This window comes from Lissotriton vulgaris, chromosome 3_2 (genome assembly GCF_964263255.1).
Source record: "Lissotriton vulgaris chromosome 3_2, aLisVul1.2, whole genome shotgun sequence".
NCBI lineage: Eukaryota > Metazoa > Chordata > Amphibia > Caudata > Salamandridae > Lissotriton > Lissotriton vulgaris.
This window is the reverse complement of record NC_141690.1, coordinates 212712708-212736078: the sequence shown is the minus strand read 5'-3', so window position 1 is coordinate 212736078 and position 23371 is coordinate 212712708. Positions and strand designations below refer to the sequence as shown.

The 23371-nt window shown below is 41.7% G+C and overlaps 1 protein-coding gene across 1 annotated transcript in view; it reads left to right on the top strand.

Annotated features, from left to right (window-relative positions):
* Window positions 1-23371, top strand: part of UVSSA (UV stimulated scaffold protein A) — a 287721-nt gene that overhangs the window by 26010 nt on the left and 238340 nt on the right. Inside the window, exons 3-6 of the mRNA XM_086964233.1 lie at window positions 530-860; window positions 17436-17556; window positions 18028-18429; window positions 20138-20247. Of these exons, the coding sequence (XP_086820359.1) occupies window positions 530-860; window positions 17436-17556; window positions 18028-18429; window positions 20138-20247 (964 nt within the window). The remainder of the gene's footprint in view (window positions 1-529; window positions 861-17435; window positions 17557-18027; window positions 18430-20137; window positions 20248-23371) is intronic.

Genomic DNA, 23371 nt, shown 5'->3' with positions numbered 1-23371 from the left:
CCTGTGGTTGAAGCACACTAGCTTAATTTATTTGCAACACCCCTTCCATTCCTTAACGGTGATAGGCTGTCCCATGTCGGTTGTCCATGCATTTCAAAGCTTGGCATCATGTTGTGGTAGTAGTGCAAGGCACGCCCTATATAACCTGGAAGTGAGATGCTCCCCAGTTTTATCTGTTTCAGTTCCTCTCTTCGTTTAATTTGTTAAATAAATGCTAGTACACAGTTAAGGACCGTGTTATTAAAAATGCATACATTATACCTTTTTTGTAGATTTTAATTTCTTTACGGCTCATCCTATGTGTTTGTATTTCACTAGTTGTTTGTAAAAACATTCTTATATACAGAAATGGCTACTTTGGTTTCTGAGTATCTGTTTCAAATGATCTTTTTCTGGTTGTTGCAGGGCGAGCCTCACTGCCTTGACTGAACAGTAGATTTGACATACATGTCTACATAAAAATGTATAAAGTATATTTTACAATTCCTAAATGCTTAATTAATTATTGTACTTTTTCTCATTCTTAAAGGTCATCGGATGAGTATATCAGTCATGTTTATCATCTTCTCATTACCCAGTTGAACGAGGAGCATGCAGAAATCCGCTTCTCTGCTTTTCAAATTGTGGATGAATTGTTCAGTCGGTCACATCAGTTTCGGACGTTGGTAATTTCTAACTTCCAGGAATTCTTAGAGCTCACTGTTGAAACGGACTATGACCAGCCGCTCCCACCACCAAAGGAAGTGGCTCAAAAGTTGAAGAAAATGGCAATTAAGGCAGTTCAGGAATGGCATGAAAAATATGGAGAGGCCTACAAGAAACTATCATTGGGCTATCACTTTTTAAAGCAGAACAAAAAGGTAATGTGTCTAATTTCTAACATATTTCTTTGGGTCATCGGATTACTCAAGTTGAGAAACGTACAGTGTACATTATTCTTACTTCGGATGCTTTCTAAAGTAGGATATACTTAAAGAATCAACTTTATAAATTTGAGACGAGTTGTCATCAGCATGCTTTCTGTGCCATAAAAGGTCACCGCCAAGCATGGTTACAGATAACTCTAGTACTATCTTCCCCTATGTGAGAATAGATATGGCTTTAATTTAAATTCTGTCTCTGACTTACAGATTAATAGACAAGATCAGTAAATTTAGCTCACTGGATAACCTACCTTTTCAAGCCGCATGGTTTCAGGTATTCAGATTTTCCTGAGTTCTTCCTTTTTGTTTGCTATGGTCTCCTTCAATATTTTTTAGGTCAAGCCTAAACAGCGCGTGCGCTGTTAGGCATTCTGTTGTCTGTACTTTGTGGGATCTGAATCCTCCCATGCTTTTGTTTGGCTTATATGTGTGTCATTTAAAGATCGTAGCCTGCAAATGGCTGCTGGTGGGTACATCTACCACCTTTTTTCGCAAGTACACTCCCATTAAGTATTGCCTCGGGAGCGAGCAGGGGCATGCAGGCGGATTGTTTTAAAAGCAGCATGGCACGCAGGTCTTTATTTTTTTTTCCAGCCACATATAATGTATTAATTTCAGCAGTGAAGCGGGATGGTAGAAACCGAGATTACAGATGCCGGAAACATTGCCTAGCATATTTACATGTGTTGGAAGTTAGATTTACAAAAGGCAGTAGATTAGTCAACATGCAACCATTTATAAACTTAATAAACTTGGTATTGAGTACTTTCTAAAAATAGTATTTAACTGTTCTGTATCTAATAGTTTACGAGCCATTACCTTAGCGATGCTGTCCGATGTACCCGAATTGCATACGTTTTTTTCCAACACCGGTGGTGTCTAGCTAAACAAAGCAACTTCTACCCAGCCACCCCCTTCCACATTGAGGCTTCAAAGTATAGAGTTTAGCACAGCGTTTTAGGACTGCTTCAGTTTTCTGTCTCAATGCTGGCTTCTAAGTGTTAAATATTGCAGTTTGGAGGAAGCGCTTTTGTCACATTTTCTGTTGTGTGCTGTGTGACCGATGGTTTACATTGAATTGGCTGTAAATATTCTGCTATTGTAACTATAATTGTTAAGAAAACACCTTGGTGTTCGTGTTTGCTACTATAAACAAAAATCCCAAGGCACTTTCTTTACCCTGACATCGCTTTTTTCTGACACATATCCTTGTAATGAATTTGTTAGCTTTTCATGACAGTTCTCGTTTCTTAATATATGCGCTATTTAATATGCATATAAAACGATAAAATGAAGAAAATATATACTCTGCTTAGTTCATGTTTACAATACATATGTGCAACTCTTTTTTTAGCTCCTGGGGTTTACTACCAACAGTACCTTTTAATTCTACGAAATAACACTAAAAAACAAACATTGTTGTTTCCCGTAAAATGATAAACAATGCTCTGTCCAAGTCCCGTACGCACTGTTTTCGCGTACGCGGTGTTCCCCTTTATTATAACCTGTGACCACTTTTGGATTGACTCTTTTAGGTTCAAAAGTACAGTTGTTATTGAGAGTTGCCTTCATTTTCTACGTTGAATAAGGAATGTGCTTGAGGTCACGTGTAAAGAATGTGCTTGGGGTAGGCAGGGTGTGTGCAGAGGAGAGGGACATGAATCTCATCAAAGCACAGCATAGAGGCTTTTGCGTAATAGCTACACTCAACGCTTTTCTTCGAAACGTTAAAGGCCATTTTATTAGGACAAGGTTGCAACAGTTAACTTAATTAACAAACATAAATGCAAATGTATAACTTTTATCATAACCATAAAGCTCATTCTCCCCTGCCATCCTAAAACCATCTCACCTGTTTCACTCCTCCCCTTTTACTCTGTGACCTCCTCCATATCCCCATTCTCACCTTCACTTGCCCTCCAAATATCCTCTCTTGAATTTCTTCTGTTGCTCATTTCATCCCGCGCCCTGCCGTCAGACACCTGTGTACCCTCCCCCCTCCGAGGGGTGGATCCACCCGTATGTGATTAGCAACCCTTCCAAAGTACCGCCAGCCAGGGATCCCCATAGGGTGGTTACTTGCCCCCCCAACAATTCCTGTGCACCTTTCACCAGCCCTTAGTATGGGAATACGCTGAGGCACAGCCCTACATGGGCCTTTAATGGGTCCAGCAATGCATCCACGTCTGGTGGCGCAACGGATTGAAGTGTTAGACAGAGGTCCAACATGCATTCCTATCTGCAGAACAGCAGCGGAGGACAGGCAAAACACAGTCAATCCAGACTGGTCGAAAAGATAGGAACCAAGGCTCGCTTAGCTCCCGAAGTCGAGGTGTGCCAAGGTGGAGAACCATGCGATCACGGTAGCATCTCTCCAAGAGCGCTTTTTCCATTTCCTTGGTGACTGGGATGCCCATTGTGTAGTAAAAATATTAAAATGAAGATAACCACTATCAGTAGCAGGATCAGCGGAAGCCCTCCTAAAATGCTTCCAAATAATAGAGTGTATGAAATCTGGAATCACTCTGAAGACTGTCCGAAAGGCGCTTAACAGTCTAGAACATATGGTCTTAAATAGGTGTACTATACACTTCGTATCAGACTTGTTAGAGATACATTGTACAATTTTTCCGAAATGGAAAGGGCAATTCGTTCTTACCAGTGCATGTATCTCAGCTGATGCCCTTGCAACCTGAAGAACAAAAGACTCTCGGGCTGAGGTCAAGGGCACATCTTTCTGTAAAAGCATGACTTTCATTCGGCTCAGCGTATCAAACCGTACAAAGGAAACATTCAACGAAGGCCATAACGGCGCCTCCATGACTGTGTGGGTCCATACTTGCATACAACTAGTAACCCTGGAACTTACAGTGACAAGATATGCGATGCCTGGAACCCTCCCACAACAACCTTGATCATTCTGCATTAAGTAACTCCCATTTGAGAGTAGCCTGAACAATGGATTAATCACGGCAGCTAGGGAACTCTTCTTCAAATGACCGGATAAGTTAGCTACTGAACCGTTACAGGGCCAGTGAAGCATAATATTCTGGCACAAGAGAAATCCACTCGAAGAATTCTCGCAGTCTGTACAGCTGAGAAACACTTCAGTGTCCTAGTTCCTGCATCTAAATCCATGCAGTAGTTCCCAAGATTCATGGATGAATTCTCTACCCATTGCTTCATACCGGTCTACCTGGTGGTGTTCTAGGCAATACTGAAACTGGAAAGTTGTTACTGGCAATGTTATATGGCCATGAATTAACCATTCTGTAGACGGTGCCTCTGCCACAGTAAAAGGTAATTGGTCTAATATCTCAATGCGCAGCATTGTATATTTCGCATCCCTTTGTGCCATTGCCATCTGCTTCGCAGTCAAATTATATGCAGATAATCGAGACGTTTTGTTGATATATTACAGGGCACATAACCAGAGCGCAATGATTGCAGCTCCAGCTTAATGATGCAAAAGAATGTAATTGTGATTGTCCACGTTGTAAAATGGACAGATCCTGTTCCATTGTATCTAAAGCAGAAGATACAATGTTGCCCAGTGAATAAATCCTGGATGTTAGTGTGGTCATGCCATTGTCAACCACAGGAAGAGCCTTTTCTAAGTTAATTCTGTCAATTTCACGCAATCTCTCCACAGCTTCCTGTTGAGAGATTTTCCAAATTTCATTATAAACTGTGTATAGGAAGCGTTTCTGATGTGGCTTTTCGGGGACCTAATAAAAAATCCCTAAGATCCATGTCATGTGAGAGTAAGTGTTGGTTCACCTGGGACAGTGTCGAGGTTCTTAGCCAATCTAGGCATAACTTCCTAACACTGTATGATGTCACCACCCCGGTAGTTCTCGTTGTACATATCGTAAGTCAAGCTTATGGATACTAAACCCTTCGGTGGTACTCCTGAATCTTGACTGACACCTATTTTTGTCGATTCGCCAAACTACAAAACTAAATAAACCTGGGGGTCTAATAGAGAGTTCAAGGGTACTCTAGAACGCTAAGACTAAGAGCCACAATAAGTGCAAGGTAAGGAGACCTTAGAGTCTTGGAAATGTTACTGAGAAACCAACACATTTAACCACCAGCAAGAGTATGTGAACCCCAATGTCCAGAGATGGATTCCCATCAAAGTTTTGGTAGTGATCTAGTTGTTATCATCTGGTCATCCTAAGGTTGGGATCGGTCGGCTCTGGATCATCGAGGCATGTGTAATTCCCATCTTAACGGACTGGGTAGCAGCCCACAGTTACTTGTAGACCATGCGTGAGAACACTAATTGGGAATGTGCAGTGCAAAAGTGAAGTGAAGATGTGACTGATTGAAAATAGAATAGAAGACAAACACCAAATACTTTAATAGCTGTAGGTCTCTTTCTCAATTAAAAGCAAGAACAGCGCAAAAAAGCAGTTTTATCAAATAGCTGCAAATGGGCCGACATGTTTCTGCCAAAAAGGGGGGACAACCTCCCAAGGCTTTCCTCAGGGCCTCTGTTCTAATAGGTTTTTGCCACTGCAAGTACGTGTTACCAACCAAACCATATATAAACTGTGAATAAATCAAACCATAAAGGATATATGTTAGGATTCCTCCATGTCAGATGGTGTATAATTCACCTACAATAAGCAAAAAATAGAAGGTAGTATAAATACATTGGTTATGCCATAAAAATAAATATAAATAAAGTGTACCATAGAATCCACAATTCCTATTCACCCATAGTGACAGGGGATAAAACCTCACCTCACCTGGACCTGTCTCAGGATGAAGGAGGCCACGCACTGTGGAGATAAGGTAGGATGCTTCGTGTTGGTGGAAGGTTAAATAATTCCATTCCTTTCCACAACCCCATATCACCCTTTATTATACTTAGCTCACACTACTCTCATTCACCAGCTCACTTTAAAGGCTCACCCACCAGCGGCTAAATGTAAATACCATCATTACAGTATTACTTATTAAAAAGAACACTTAGAGGAAGAGCAGTCCTCCTCCTACTATTCCTTCCCACTAAACAACTTAGTTCCTAAGAGGCTAGACCGTTCCTTACCTCTCCGTCGTTGCCTCAGACTGAGCCTGAGTGAGGGGGAGGCAACGCGGTAGAGGAGGAGGGTCTCTTAAATAGGGAATGGCAACAGGGGCGTCACCTACTTTCAGAAAAGCCCGTGCACGCTGGTGCGCATGATTGAATAAATCCAGCAAGCGGTGATCAGTGTCACGAGCCATGGGCATCTTCATAGTTTAAAATTGTTTAAAAAAAAATGAATGTTTTGTCTTTATTCCACTGACGAAGAAACAGCATTTCCCAAAGCCTTCCGGTCAATGTCTCATCGCGTACTCTCGCAATGGTATCGCAGGATGTAAAAAACTACAGAATGACGTTGTAATAGCCGGCAAAGTAGATTACCTGCTGCCGGTTAGTTCTATAGTTGAATTGCAGTATAGCCCAGTATAAGTCAACACATTACAACTAAAGTGAACAGAGTTACCTTAAACTTGAAGGGGCTCCAGACTTCATCAGGGTAGCGAAGATCTATTGCTACCTGTATCATACAAATTCAAGACTTGTAGCGTCCTCTCACGAGAAGATCCGCGGGACGTAACTGTTAGAACTGGCTATTTCTGGTAGGCTAAGGCTGACGCCAAAGCCAGGCAGAAACCACCATTCTAGTCAGGGCAAGGAAGTCACACGCCAAGATAACCCCTGCTCACCTCCTTGGTAGCTTGGCACAAGCAGTAAGGCTAAACTCGGAGGCAATGTGTAAAGCATTTGCGCCAGCGCACAACAGCAACAACATACTAGGCACACCACAAAAGAGACTCCACACAAGGTTATTATAAAAATAACTTTTGTATTGTAAAAACACATCAGATAAAATCACACATATACATTGTGCCAACTGGCACGGGCAATATTCACATGGGATTATTTACAAGACAGGGCCACATGGGCCACTGTCATATTCAGATATAGCACTTCTAGAATAAAGAATAATAAACATAAAATGATAATCAAACAGATCACAACCAGTATCCACTGGTAACAGGAACCAGGACCTTACTAGGACCACCTGTACTAAAAAAAGAAGAACCACCTAAGTATCACACAGCATTTAGGGGTCTAAGAAAGAATACATTACTCATGATGCAATAAACCTACATTCAGAGGAGTAGAAAAGACAACCACCTAAGAATAAACACATTTAGGGGCATAAACCAGAACACCTTACCCATGATTCAGAGGAGTGATAAAGAGAAACACATGATGCCATAAACATTCAGAGGTGTTAAGAATAGAGCACATGATGCAATAAAATACATTCAGGGGTGCAGCGCAAGAAGACACATGATGACTAAACATTCAGAGGTGCCAGAACAGAAGTCAGTAGCGCAAACAAAACACACAGTAGGCAATTACTATTAAAAGCATAGAAATCACTTTGCGCATAACTTACATAAGCCACCACCTGTGGCAGTCCCTAGGCCAACTGGCCTTGATGGGGCAAGGATGCCCTGTGTCCAATGTCAGGGCGTGCTGCCATGCAGCGCCAGTTTCAAAAGTACCAAAAGCCTAAACGTGGCAGCTGCCCACAAAGTGCTGGGCAACTGGAGAATCAACCAAAACTGCGCCAGGGCCCTCACTGGCCCTTAGGCGCAAACTGCGCCACACTGTTGGAGCCACATAGGCTCTGGGACAAGGCAGGCCCATCGTTGGAGCCACAGAGGCTCTAAAAACAATGTGCTCTCTGGTAGGAGGGGGCGGGCACCGACAATGTACCCCGGCGCCCCCCTCCAATTAAAATGGCCCCCCCAGGGAGCCTCTCGGGGCTCTAGAACGTTGGCGCGACCCGCTGCCAATCGGGGCCGCCCTGACTTGACATTCACGGTGGAGTCCCCTACGGGGGACTCTAGCTTTACAACATGCCCCCCAGAGCCTCTCACGGGCTCTGCAACCATGGTGGGGCGACCCACTGCCATTCGGGGCCGCCCTTCCTCAGTGCCTCGACCGGCATCTAACCGCAGCCACACGGAGCCCCCCCCAGCCCTGCTGACTCGCGGGCTCTCAGGGGCGGGCTCCTCCGGGCGGCGGCTCTCCTTCACTCGCGGTGGTGGCAGGCACCGACAATGTGCCTCGCGCCCCCCAATCCCAGCTACCGCTCCTCTCGCTGCAGGGCTCCCTCCGCTCACGGGAGCCCTGCAGACCAGCCGCCATCACTCTTCCTCCTCTTCTCCCCAGGCCCGGCGGTGATTACTCGGCAGCTTCTCTCCTCTCGGGCTGCGGGGGCGGGACTTCCGGCCGGCCGCGCTGCGATTGGCCGGCCGGCCAAGCACTTCCGGGTCACCACGGGCAGCGCGGCGGCCCGTTTTCAGACAGGCAAGCGGGCAGGCAAAGTTTCCCGAGGAGTGGGCTCCCTCGAGGAAAATAAAGAAATAGCAAATAAGCGAGGTGGGCACTCGCTAGGTCAATAAAATAAATGGGGTGGCACCCATAAATACCAATAAAACTATGTCGGGCAAAAAACAGGGTGGCACCTGCAATTCCCCACACAAAATGCGGGGCAGAGACACGCTAATCTGAAGCAAAAAGTGCTCCCAAGCGCTAGAAAACAGGCAGAGTGCCCCCAGCAGGAAAATCCTCTAGTATCCAGGGGGAGGACATCCAGGAAAGTCCAGCAAAGTCCCCCCCTCAGCCAAGGCAAGGCAGAGGGGTCCCCCAGAAGTCTTCCAGGCATCCAGGGGCTGGGCAGCGCCCGCCCCTGGTAGATTCAAGTCAGAAACAAGAACATTTTGGAAGGGGACACAGCCCCTTCTTATACACAGGAAAGTCTTTGAAGTCCTTGGAAGTCCTTTGAAGCAGGCAGTGTGAGAACCAGCCAGAACTGGTTACAGGGAAGTCCCTTCAGTATCAGGGACAGAGGTGTCAGTCGCCCAGCGGGAGGTGGAGCCAGCTTTGTAGTTAGGCAGGCACAGCCCTTCACTATCAGGTGCCATCTCCTCCCACTTCCCTGGCTGCAGATGCTGCCTTTCATCCATGGGCTGACTCAGACAACCATTTGGGCTCTCCATCCCCTGTCATCCTCAAACCAGACAGTCAATCCACAAGCAGGCCCAGGCACTCTGGGCCAGGCTCACCAGCCAATCACACGCCAGCACCAACTTACACAAATATGCCAACTTCCAAAAGTAGTACTTCTAGACTAGACACAGTCATGCCGCATACATCATTTTGCAGCATTCATTCTCACGAGTTCATACATACCAAACTCGCCCCTGCACTCCCCAAACATCAGGGACTACCATGGGCATACATATTCCCCATTCATTCCTATGGGAGGGCAGGTCACTCACCACTCATTCACAGAGAGCTCAAGCACTTTACACTGTAACACAGTGAAAAAGTGCGCAGAGGCCTAAAATCACCAACACCAGGTTCCATAAACAGGCTAGGAAAAAGCAAAAAGTCTAGGGGTGAACCTGCCCAACGGGCCGGGTCCAAAAGTAACAAACTACAGGATGATGTCATGATGGCCAAAAACGTAGTTCTTAGCTACCGGGTCCGATTATAGGTCATCCTGACTTCGTATTAAAGACCACCAATGTGTGAAATATGTCATACCTGCGGGCAGGGTGAGTGCTGTCAAGGGTTTGATAAGTCTGAAAAACAATGGACAAGCTCTGTACCAAAAAACACACGGAGTTTCATACCTGTCCAGCAGTCTGTTCCAGTCTCTACTGGGCATCGTTAGTTCACATCCACTGCTGTAGGTCACAGGCAAGTAATTCACAACATGGTCCAAGGGATTTCATCGTTCAATCCCAGAGTGCCTGTGGATAATTTGAATATCCATTTCTGTTCCTTTGCAAAGAGGTATTTTGATACATCCCTAATGTAAGAAGGTTTGTAAGGTTTTTCTAGAACCGTCCACTTGAAGTCAGTCTCGCTATGGTTCTGCTCAAGAAAGTGTTTAGTGAGCTTAGAAATATTTCTCTTACATCTAAAAGCACTTTTGTACAGGAAAATCATCTGTTGTGGTATGAGGCATGACCTAAATAGTGCCTCAGTTCCCTGAACCTGCCATTCCTTAGTATGCCAGCTTGATTTTATGTCTATAATGTTTTTCCATAAGTTGAAACCCTGTTCAGACAGCCGGGCAATAAAGGATGCAGAGTATATCTGTTTTGTGTTAGTGAGCATACTTTCATCACAGATGTAGGTGCAAGCATTTCAATAATATGAGCGTGGATCTGATGTATGAAACCCAGAAAAATAAGCAAAAAGATTTTGTGCAAACGTTTGTTAACTACCTTTCGGTGGTGTTGGGCAATGCACCTATTAGTGGTATGTGAAAACATTACATGGTGCTCTTGTTTTATGCCGAAAGGGATGACCATAATGTTGGTAACAGTACATGGTATCAAATCATCAGACATTTCCTTTTTTGTAAATGCTGCAAATAGTTCTAAATCAGACAACATGCTATTAACAGTTTCAAAATCCAAATCGTCGGAGTATGTAATGGAGGTGATGATATAATTTAAAGGAATTTTGAATTCATGTGGTATTTTTAAAAGTTCAGAGGGTCCAAATACATCATATGAAACTCTGTCCCAAACTATTCCGTCAGGAACTGGAACCACTGTAATGTTCAGATAAGGCAGGTCTCTTTGTTCACGATGAGATGTACATATTTCAGTACCAAGATCACATGTGATACTGCAGAGCGTTCTGGGAGATAGTGTTCATTCACAAGCAAGAAAAAGACAGTCACTCAACCTACTCTCAAAATAATGGGAGTGGTCCACCTACCAAGGGACTGGGTCCCAAAACGATCAGCAAAAGAAAAGGACCCTTGGAGAGAGATTGCTAATGATAACTCTAATTCAATACACACTTCATTCACACCAGTATCAAGGATCAGAGTGCCCCAAGATTGTACATGCCCAAAGCCATTATAGGAGAAAAAGAACTAAAATCTAATACAGTTTATTAATACAATTTATTGATCAATCAATGAAAATAATTAGAAACACAACATTAAAAGGATGTTCCTATACATATAGGATATATCAAATAAGAAAATCAAATTATTAAAAAGTACATAAGAGACAAAAAGGAAGTGAATCATAAGAAAAATATCATGAATTATGAATCCGATTAGAATCTATATATCGTATCTGACTAATATCAGCAGATAGCACCCTAATAGTTCCTCTGATTTAATTCGAAATTGTATGCGTCAACGCGTTTCGGTTTTGTGGCTTGATACGCACCACCTTTTTCAAGACAGAATGATACGTTGTCTCTTATTCAAGTTAAAATAATTCCTAGGTGGAGTCAACAAGGCTAAAAAATCTGAGCTCTCTACAGACTGCCCCGTAGTTTAGTTCTGTTAGAGCCTGTATACATGTGTATAAAACCTCGAGGAGCCAATCTAGGAGAGGCAAGTATGAGGTTTTATTTCCAACTCTCTTGGGATAGAACACAGGAAATTATAGCTTGACAGTCTGTTCCTTGCTTCAGGAGAGCGATACTGCAGGGCGTCCTGGATCCCTCCTTCTTCCCCGGAGTTAGGTGAGGACAGCCGTCATGGAGTGTAAACCAATAAAGAGAGAAAAAAAAAAGAAAAGAAATGGCGGTCACGCTAAGATTCTGAGCAGACAACTTGAAGGGGACAGGGTGTGAGCCAGTGACACCGGGACCGTCACCACGGGTAGTGAAACGTGCAGAGGGGCTCTTTAGATCGTCTTTAAACCCGTCCCTCCTTCTCAGGGGGCCTAACGCCCGCCTCCGCTTTCTTCCACCTCCCCCTGATTCGGGCCCGTACCTCAAGGAGCCACACTCCTCCTCCTGGAGTGTGGCTGGAGTGCTGGCAATACTGGATGGGGTCTGGCTCCCTTCCACTGGCGTCGGGGTGGCTCCTGGCATCGGGATGGCTCCTGACATCGGATGCTGGTCCCACAGCGTCTGACTCTCCTCCAGGACTCGTGTCGGGGTCTACTTCCTTCGGTCCGGTTCTGGTTTCACTGGACGTTAGGCAGCCCTGGTTCCAGGAGTAAGCGACGCTCTGTTGGGCTGCGGGGCTGTTTATACGGCGTTCTTCCTCCTCCTCTTGCCTTCCGATTAGGTCATTTGATCTAGTCACATGGAGGGGGGAAGCTGCTGGATTAAAGGGACCGCTGCAGTCCGGACTCGCTAGATCCCACGGCGACCGTAAGTAGAAAACCGGCATTAAATCAGTTTTCTTCCTCCTCGGGGTTAGATTCGGGTACCCTGTGACAACATGTTATGCTTGGAGTTCTTCAAAAGACTGGACTCATGGGGTAGAATTAGTAGGTCTTTTTTTTAATTCACCAAGACGGTGTGGTTATTTCATCTTTGTGTATATTGCTCTTAATAAATGATGGCTCTGCCCAATCGGGTAAATGGAGTCCAATATTGTAGGCAAATGCCGTCAGCAGCTGCTATGATGTATAATCCTCGCCGAGTTATTGCATGGTTTGGTTCCCAAATGCGGTGAACCTGGTATTAATACGGGCGAGGTATGTGGTTTGGTTACCAGATACGGCAAACCTGATATTATTACGGGCGGGTTGTGTAGGAGCACGTCGTCCTTCCGACTATCAGAAAAAAGTCACTCAACCTATCCAGAACAGTAGTAACAGTATTCCAGTTATTATCCAGAGCTGTAGCCTTTTTTTTCACAGTGATCTCCCCATTGTTATAATATTTTTTTCTTAATACTGGCATGCATCAAATACGTTTCATCAAATGATTACATTATGCTTTAATACAATGATATTCAAACTTGCCCTTAAAAACTGCACAATAGTTAACACCTTAGCTGCGTGTAAACATTTCTCCCCAGTGCTGCGCTGTCCATTAGAACTAGTGCTGAATGGACGTTCAATGGTCGTGCGCAGCACTGGGGAGGTAGCGCTGCTGACGACCATTGGCCGTCAGCAGCACTTAAGGGGTTAAACAACTGTCATCATTTGTTTTCAAGTTGCAAATAGTTTTAGGTTCATTTTATTTTGAATGCAAATCTAGCCTTCATACATTCAAGGCAAATTTGGTGAGCATTATAACCACTAGTGAACGCATTTTTATATTTTCTAAGAACAGTAATTCCAAGATTAAAGACTTTGTATTACTGAATCATACATACAGTTTTGAACATCTTTACAGATATGCATGCCCAACTTGCATTAGCAACACACAATCCTGTTTCCCTTAGCCATACTCTGGCACTGTAGAGCAGCAGCCAAAGTGTAGGTAGTGTGTGGTGGGTTAAGCCAATTTGACTAGAGGAAGTGAATAAATTGACCATGATGACTTGTTATCCATGACCCCCAAATAATCTGTCCTGTGCTGCAGGCAGTAGGAATGCCATCTTAGATGTGTTGTAACTCTGATTATGCAAACAGCACAAGAGGTTAGAAGTATGTGTGGGCATTGTGACCTTAACCCTTAAAGGCTTAACTTCTATGAAAAGTTCTGTATCAGCCCATACAGAGGTGTTCTGACACCAGGATAAACGGAGACCAAGAAAAATGGCTGACCAGTGCTTCAGAAGACCATAACATAATGGTACTTTCAGAGGACCAGGACCAGAAGTCCCTTGAGGGCCCACATAAACAAGCATTGGCAAAGCCAATAGTATTTTGCGTTACCTGCAAGAGACTGGTTTGAGTTGAAAAGGTTTTAGTTATAATAGTTTCTGAGCAAACCAGCCCCCCCTGTATTTAAGGAGATTTTTTTAACACAAAATGTCCACTGCCATAAATAAATTGACATTACAAATAATGCAAAACTTTGATACATTTTTCGAATTTTGCCTAATCTGAAATCCTCAAATTTTGCTAGCATAATTGGAATTTCTTCTCTAAGGGAGACTGTAGGCTTTCTAACATAGCTTAAAATGCAACTGTTTACCAGGTTTTACATCTTGGAGTAATTTTGTATAGAAGATGTATTTAATTGTATTGTAATTGCATTTATATAGCACTTACTACCCCTGACGAGGCGTCTAATTGCTTTTTCGGCGAGTAACACGCTAATCCGGGACCCATAAAACATTAGTGTTGAATTAGTATAGTGAAATTTGAAAGTAATTAAAGCGTGAATAGGTTAGTCAGTTATTTGGATTCGGAAGGATAGTGGAAGGATAGAAGAGAAAAAAAGGTTTGTATTTATATAGCGCTTGTTACCCCTGATGGGGTGTGAAGCACCTTTTTTTGTGCAGTAGCACGCTACTCACTTGGAGTGAGAAGGATAGTGGAGGGATAGAAGGGGGACAAAGGTTTGCATTCATATGGTGCTTGTTGAAGCGCTTTTCTGGTGAGTAGCACGCTACTCCGGAACCCATAAAAGGATTAGTGTTGAAAATTAGTATACTGAAATATAAAGTAATATGAGAGGTGGATGTTATTAAGTTATTTGGATAGAAAAGGGTAGCGGCAGGGTAGAAGAGGGAAAGAGGTTTTTATTTAAATAGCGCTTGTAACCCTGATGGGGTGTTGAAGCGTTTTATTGGCGAGTAGCGCCCTACTCCAGAACCCATAAAGGATTAGTGTTGAAAATTAGTATAGTGAAATAGGAAGTAGTTTGAGTGGTGGATGTGTTATTCGGTTGGATAGAGAAAGGTAGCAGAGGGAAAAAAGGTTTGCATTTATATAATACTTGCTTACCTCTGAGGTTTTGAAGCACTTTTTGGTGAGTTGCATGCTACTCTGGGACCCATAAAGGATTAGTGGTGAATTAGTATAGTGGGATATGAAATTTGAGAAGTGAACATGTTAGTCTGCTATTTTGATTGAAAAGGATAGTGAAGGGATAGGCGAGAGAAGAATTATTATTATTATTTTTTGGGAGGTCATAGCAGTAGGAGGAGGCTTTTGGATGAGTAAAAAGAGGTTGTGGATGGGGAAGAGTCAGAGGGAAGAGTTTAGAAAGGTTTGTTTTTGGGATCAGTATAGTAGAAGAGGTATCAGATGATGCATGGAGGTGTAGAGTAAGGGAGAGTCTAGAAAGGCTTATTTTGGGGATCATGGTAGTGGTATGGGGTTTGGGATAAATGAGAGAGTGGGTGTAGAGGATATATTGATAGATGTATAGGGTGAAAAATAGGGTAGTGCATTGGAAAGAATAGTAGAAAGAAGTTTGAGGTGAGTCAGAAAGTTGGGTTAGAAGATATATTGAGAGAAGTATAGGGTGAGAAATAGGGTAGTGCATTGGATATGCTGAATTAGAAGACAGTGATAAATATATATAGATCCATAAGTACATTGAAAGTATATAGATGCATAAAGGAGGTAGATATGTAGATTAAAGATATTGATAGAGGTACAGGATGAGGAATAGGGTAGTGCATTGGATATGCTTTTCAGGAGAAAAGTAACAAACACATAGATCCAAGTACATGGAAGGTACATAGATGCACAATGGAAGAAGTACATGAAGACCAAAGATGCACAAGATAAACTCCGGTTTTCAAGTGTTATTATACTTTAAAAAAATAAATTTTTAACACAATTATTCGACCTGTTTATACAAAGCAATACACAAAGATTGCTACATATCTATAGTAAAAATAAATTATTATATACAGAGGGATATGCTGTACATTTCTGTTTGCGTATGGTGCTTATGTAAGAAATAGCCAATTCTTGAACAGTTTTCTGAAGATAAGATGGCTGTCCGTGGGTCTTATGTTTGGGGAGGTAAAGAGTCCACAGTTTGGCTGTTTGAACAGAGAAGGATGTGCCACCCATGTTTTTTTCTTGTATCTTGGGATTTTGAGGCGAGGTGCCATTTTAGAGCGGAGGTTGCTTTGTTGAATGTGTTGGGTGATTTATTCCTGATGAAGAGCGATCCCATTCCATGTATTGCTTTGTGGGTGATACAAAGCAGCGTGAACGTGGATCTTCAGGCAACCGGTAACCAATGCAGGGCTTTCAATGTAGGTGAGATGTGGTCTCGGGGTTTGATATGTAAGAGTAGTCTGGCAGCAGAGTTGTGAAACCATTGTAGTCTTTTCATGGTCTTTAAAGGTGATCCATGGTAGAGGATATTGGCGTAATCGAGTTTGGACAGAACAAGGAAGATGGTAGCTTGGACTTTGTGTGGAAATCCCAAATGATGGAAAATTTGTTGCAGCGTTTTTATAGTGACCAAGCTTGATCTAGCTAGTTTGTCCACTTGGGCATTCATCAACAGCTTGGAGTCCATGGTCATTCCGAAGTTTCTCACTTCCTTCTATAGTTTAGGTGGTGAACCCAGTTCATCAGGCCAAGCGGGTCATAATGTTTCCAGTGGCCACACGTGAGTATTTCCGTTTTGGAAGCATTCAATTTAAGGTGGCTTCAAGTCATCAACTGATCCACGGCTCTGAAACAACTGAAAATTGGGGAATTTCCAATGTCTTTGGGGCATTCCAGTTGAAGGAGTATTTGTATTTATGTCATCTGCATAGTTATGGCATTTGAGGTGAAATTGTTTTATCAGTAAAGGTAATGACTTCATGTAGATGTTGAAAAGCATGGGTGAGATGATAGAGCCTTGAGAGACCCCTGCTTTTGTGCAGTATGGTTTGGATGAGAAAGGTGGGGTATGGATGATAGTAGTTCTGTTTCAGAGGTAGGACGCGATCCAGTCTAGAGCATTCCCCTCTATGCCGGCTTCATAGAGTCTTTGTTTCAGAGTGTCTGTGTTTTATCTATGTTTTTGTTTTGTTTATTTTATTTATTTAAAATAGAATATTCATGTCTGTGATGCACATACCATGGCTAGTTTGACGTGTTGACAGACTTGTAATGCAGTTTTTCCTAGCAGAAACCTACATGCCTAATCGATATTGAATCTAGAATTACTAAAGGTTAATAGTGACTCATTTTGAACACAAGTTTAGCTGCACATTTCCCTCTTTTTTTGCAATGCATTGTAAGATTAATATTTCGGTGTATGCCCTTGTTTTGTCAGTTGGAACTAGAATATTCATAGGTCTTTATGCTCACTTTATTTCTTTACATTTAATTGTGTGTCCTACTTGTTAATCATTAATATTCTTTATTGCCTATTGAGTTAAATTGACATCAGGCTTTGATGCGTTCTTTCTTGGATACCAATGGTATGTAAAGAAAGGTGCTGGTGTCCACTAGTCCAAATTGTATGTGACTGGTGTTTTAATTACCAATTACTTTTATTAAGAACCTGTAAGAGTTTGTGAGACAGTTATCCCACCTTCGAAATAAGTTATTTTTTATGTACATTTTTGTCTAAAATTGTCATTTAATGTAATATAGCTTGTAAGTAATTTCCAATTTCCTTAACACATTTATTTTGGGATTCATTTATGTTTTATACCTGCTGAGTGTGTTTGCAAACTTCTTTCCTTGATAAACAATCTTTGCAGACACTCTTACAATTAGACATTCTTCATTGTCATTTATTTTCTCTTGGTACTTTGTTTTTTGTTTTATGTATCTCATTTTGTTCCCCCTCAGGTGGATTTTCATGATGTGAGAAGCAAAACTTTAGCTGAAAGGAAACAGGAGGAGGAGAAGCAAAAGCGACTAGAAAATATTTTTAAGGAAAAAGTCAAAAATGCTGAAAAAGAAATACAAGGCAAGGGTTAACCATTGCTTGTGGGGAAAACAATTAAATGCCATTATCTGTTGTACTTTTGATGTAGCACTCTATAAATACGCTTTTGCTAATTGTGTGACATATCTGCTGTAAAGGACAACCACCTGTACAAATTTAAATCAAATAATAATTATTTATATTAAGAAAAAAGTTGTTTTATGTAAATAGTGTATCTGTCATAAAAACTGATGTTGTAATAGCAAATATTAAGGATCCAATGCAAAGCAAATTCATAAAACAAACATTACAATAGTGTTTGGAATTTTGAGAAGTAACAATTTATATTTGGTGTTTCATTGAAACTCCCTTTTGACTTTGGCACACACTTAAATTGTCTTCTTGGATTCTGTTTGTTCCTAAAGTAGCAAGTAGCAAAAACGTATTCAAAACAACTCAATATTTAAACCTCATGCAGAGGTTCATTTATGACAACTGTTTATCATTTTGCAGAAAGAACAGGAGACATCCAAGCAAGCTTGACTGAAATGAAAAATGGATTCAAACTCTTAATGCCAGATCCACTGGAGTTTTCTGTGAACAATGTTGAAATGGAGAATGTGGATACTGCAAAGGATGTCCCCATGCCTTTTACATTTGCTTGCAATCAACCGGGCCCAAAAAGCACTGATGATGAACAACCCTGTTGTAGCAAGGATCTGTTTTTTGTTCCATCCGACCAAAGTGCTGGTGAAAGCAAGCCTTTGAATCAAGAAGAAGGACACACATCTAAAACAAAAGAGAACCATGATAACAATTCGGACTCTGAGTGTGAAGCAGCAGTTGAGGAATCCTTTATTAGAGATCATGGCCTTGGATCCCATACTTATAACCTCAGCGTTGATATTTGTACTGGTAATTTGCTCAGTATACAACTTTGTATGTTTGCTGCCGTTTTTTGAACGTTCATGTATTTAATTAACTTATATTATACACCATTTCACCTATTTGTTTCTTGTGTTTTTAAAACTAGTGTTTATAATCAATCCCCTTTATTATGGCTATGGTGGTTATTTTAGCTACACTTTGGTGATGTGAATTGTAGTGTTTTGAAGCCTTTTGTACATTTATAAGAGACTGGAAGTGGTTAGTATTCATGGACCGGTTGCTTCACAGTCTTGGCTTGTATGTAGATGCATCTCACTCAACTCCCTATATATTTAACTTTCATTAAGTTAGAGTTGTAGCAGCTGGTAGTTTGTAGAGGCTGGTGTGTGGTGGTTGTGATTTTGTTGCCAAATCAGAATGTGCATGTCAGGAATTTCAGTGTGAGTTAGAAGACTTTGAAGTTCGTTTTGTGTCATCCTCGTGAGTATATTCGTCTTAGTGTTGTGTCCTTTTTATGCTAATAATTTGTTGTGAAGGTTAGTTTTGAGGTCTAGTTACAAAGTCTAGAAAGATGATCTTTCATTTAAAAAAGAAAAATGTATTTACAATAGATAATACTGTGGTGTGTAGTTCTGTGGTAAACTTCAGGGTGTTGTCTTGGATTTCTCCGGTAGAATCTGGTGCATATGTTTACAGGGCTTATTTAGGTGGACATGTTAGAATTATTTTCTAAGTGGACCTACAGTTCTTTTTTCAAAATAGCTCCGGTTACACACAGGTACCTGAAGAAGGGGACAAGATGTATTGGCTTGCTGATTGTAATCGGTGCTTTGGGCTAAAAAGGGATTTTTAGTCCTGGAGCCATTGCCTATCCTATAGTTTTTAGCCTTCTAGAAATGACTGTTAGCTGGCGCTGGGGTCGCAGATCTTAAGTTAGGTTTGCGTTTCAATACAAAGGTGGCTGAATTACTTTATAGTTCCTTTTGTAGACAAAGAATTCGTTGCAACAACCCCAGAGAGGCTATATTTTTCCAAAGTGGGAGAGTTGTACTCACAAGGACCTGTGTTTAAAAAACATTCTATGTTTGTGTGGTACTAGCACATTGTATGAGTTTTCTAAAGTTCTGTTTGCCCCATGAATCCTTAAACATTAATGGGTTACCAGGGGGAGAGATTGTATCATAATAATCCAAATCTGGGTGTGCATTTTTTTGCCACGCGAATTAAACAGTTGAAATTGATGTAGTGTCTGACATTTACTTGCTTTACCATGACTGCACTCTTAGCAAAGTAGTCATTCATTTTCACACAGTCATAGTGTATTGCACACTAATGGTTGTTAACAATACATCATATCACATAGCTGCTGAAAGTACCAAAATAGAAACACAGAACTATTTAAGCAACATTTTTTAAATTAAAAGTATTTTTATTCACCTTTAATTTTCAAAATACATTCATCCTTGCTACATTGTATTGGTCGAAGATAGTTTTTCACAGTTGAATTTTCGTGTGTTTTTTAGTTCTTGTACATGGCAATGCAGGTCACTGCCCCTAGTGACTCAAGAACTCACTTGAAAGTTTGTTAGCTGTTTGGCACTTAAATGGAGACATTTATTTCCAATGAACAATAGTGTTCCAATTTAATTGTGTACAATATGTGAAGGGCGGGCGCAAGATGTGTTTTAGTACATTCAAAGTAATGTATTTATTTTGTTACTTTTTTACTTTTTAGATTTGAAGATTCATGAGACCGAAGATAACAGTGCTGTTGTAAGCAATCTCACAGATAACTTCAAACTCCTAAAGAATAAGTTCTGGCCAACAGTCCAGTCATGGATAAAGGTAGGCGAATGTTATTTTTTTAGATTTAAATAATTTTTTTTCAAATATACATACTTGGCACGAGAATCACAGAAAACATGTACTGTTTTAAAGGCACAACGGCATTTGAGTTTATTGATTAAAACCATCAAAAGCATTTCCTACTTTTACTGACAGCATTTATTTATTTATTGGCGGATGGGTGGCTAATCCTGTGCAGTACAGAAGAATTGTGCACAACTTTCTATTCTTTCAAAAATATTGATTCCTGAAGTCGCAAGACACTTAATGAGTGTTTAATGTACATCAGTCAAACCTTCTATTAAGTAATAAATGCTTCAAAGAAGGCAAGTATGGAAATTACATATCCAAGTTAAAGCTACATACATTCCTTTTATTAGTTGCCTGGCTTTATAAAACTGTTCCGGACGGAGAAAAAGCATCTCCATCAAGAGAATAAGTTCTAGCGTAAAGATTAGATCTCTCTCTCTCTCTCTCTCTCTCTCTCTCTCTCTCTCTCTCTCTCTCTCTCTCTCTCTCTCTCTCTCTCTCTCTCTCTCTCTCTCTCTCTCTCTCTCTCTCTCTCTCTCTCTCTCTCTCTCTCTCTCTCTCTCTATATATATATATATATATATATATATATATATATATATATATATATATATATATATTGTATATATATTCTTGCCTTCCTATATTTATGAAGGTAAGTTCTTGTTTATTACAAATAAAATTGGTGCAATTAATTAAAACCTTTGTTTCAAGTGGCAGGTCAACCTGCTGTGATCAGCTGTAGGCTGTCAAGAAGTATCTGATGTTTGATGGTTTTAAAGGCTGCTAATTGTTTCAGCAAGACCAAGGTGGGGATAGCATCCCTATCACAAAGCGAGGCGAAGAGAAAGGAGTCCTTCCCACATCAAAGGCAAAGATCTTGCTCAAACTGTTGCCCTCACTCCTTTATCTAAAGGAGTTTTGCAGTTTAGCTCTAACCATGTACTCCAGTTGTTCAGGCTGCTCGAACTAGAGTGATGGGAAAATATGTATTGGGGCAAGTTATTAGAAAATGTATCCACCTGTCACATGCAGATGTACATCCTTATTAAGAATACTATAGGCTGCTTCCTCCTAATGGCCTCATTGGCCTTGTTTGGACCTGAACGTGGAGAAGGTCTTGCACACGCCTTAAGCGGGCAGTACATATTTAAGGTTCTGTGGAAATTCGACTTGATAAAATTGCTCTACACCGACTCAACAGCAAGGCTAGGAGTAGGCAAACTGATCTTGACGCCATTCTCAGTGAGCAGGGAAACTCAACAGGGATGTCCATTGTTCCCCCCCCCCCCCACCCTCCCCCAGTTGTATACCGATCGCATATTGTTGAATATTCGGATGTCTGAGCCAGCACCACTTGGATCGCTCTGACCCACAAATATTCAGGATTAGTGGTTAACTGTTCAGAATCTTGCTTATTTTCTATGCACTCAGTGCTATTGGTAGAGATAGGTGGCTGTGCAATCAAATGTGAACAAACTATCTTTCGTTACTTGGGGGGGTAAAGGTCTTCCATTCCAAACAGGAGCCACTTGATGGTAATCTGACAAAAGCAGTGATTTTTTTAAGGCCCCAGATAGCATTCTGGAAAAAGATGTTGGTAATGGAAAGGACTGTGTTAGCGAAGGGGGTCATACTCACCTGCATCCTTTATTATTTTGCCAAGCTACCCCTGTTGCTCCCCTGGAAGGTTTTTCAGGCCTTAGATATGATGTTGGAAGATTTCATTTGGAAATGTGGCAGGTGCCAAGTGGAGTCGACTAAACTGAAGCTTGCAGTCGAGCAAGGGGGTTTGGGGGTTCTTGATTTCAAGCACTATTACATGGCTGACTAGCTTCAATGGGGCTCCTGGCATCTCTCAGGTCAGTCTACAGCAGGAATTGAGATCTTACGATCACGACTGCTGGACTGTCCACTTTGTTTTCCTCCTGATCTAAATTTGTACGGTACAGGTGGCTTACGAATGAAACAGGTGATGACAGAGATTTACTGGACATGTTACTATTAATGCACCCTCAATTCTTTAGCTCGGTAGTCACAAGCACAGCGACTGTGTCACAGTGAGGGAACTAAGCAGCTGGGAACATGCAGGAATTTCCACTCTTCCAGGAGGTCTCATGGTCAAAGTGGACATGCTGATTGCACTGTTTGAGATCCATAGAGAGCAGTTTCTAACTTCTAGTGGACTGGTTAAGGTGCTTGGGAGAACCTAGAATATCAAGGACCATGAGCTACAAACTCATGTTCTTGTCCAAGCCCTACACTATGCTCCATGGGTAATGGTCAAAGGTTGACCAGCTGATTATGCCAGGCAGTACATTTGCATGCAGGTATATTCCTGTTGAACCGTAAAAATGGGTAGGTGAGGTAACTAAAGTTTTTATGATCAGGAGTGGGGTAAGTGTATTAGATTAGCCACATAAGGTCTCCTGTAAACACCAGAATACATCCACTGTAATCTGATACACCAAGTCTATTTAACCCCAAGTAAACTCAGTAGAATATTCCGTAGGGCTAGCTCAGACTGTCCATAGTGCTACAAGCTTGGTTCAGACACATGATGCAGGGTTGCCCTATATTAACTGGGAACAAGATGTGTGTTACTAACAGATTTTCTGCCATAATCCGTTTTAACATCAGGCGCTGTGCCCTCGGTCTTCTCAGATGTGCAAAAATGTATAGAGCAGCAGGTATATTTTTGGATTTATGCATGCTCCTGCTAGGACGACTGTCCCGATGAAAAGGACAGTGATTCTCCTGTGCTCGCAATTAGGCTGAGAGTGGTCCTGTGACTAGCATTTGATGAAAGTATTGCGCTCAATAGGTAAGAGTGTAGAGGGCTGGAAAAACACCCCATAGCTCAACTGTGCGGTGATATGATTCAGACTGTGAGGAATGAAATAAGAAAGGCCCTACGCTCCTGAGAACCTCCAGCTGTTTTTACCTAGTTATGTTATATGATATGTTTCGACAGTCAAGATAGGTTGCATTAGTCTGTACTAGGATACACATACTGATGGTTTGAAACATGGTATCTAGTGTCAGGAAGGTCATACTTTCCTGATGTGATTTGCCTCTTGTACACTTTACACAG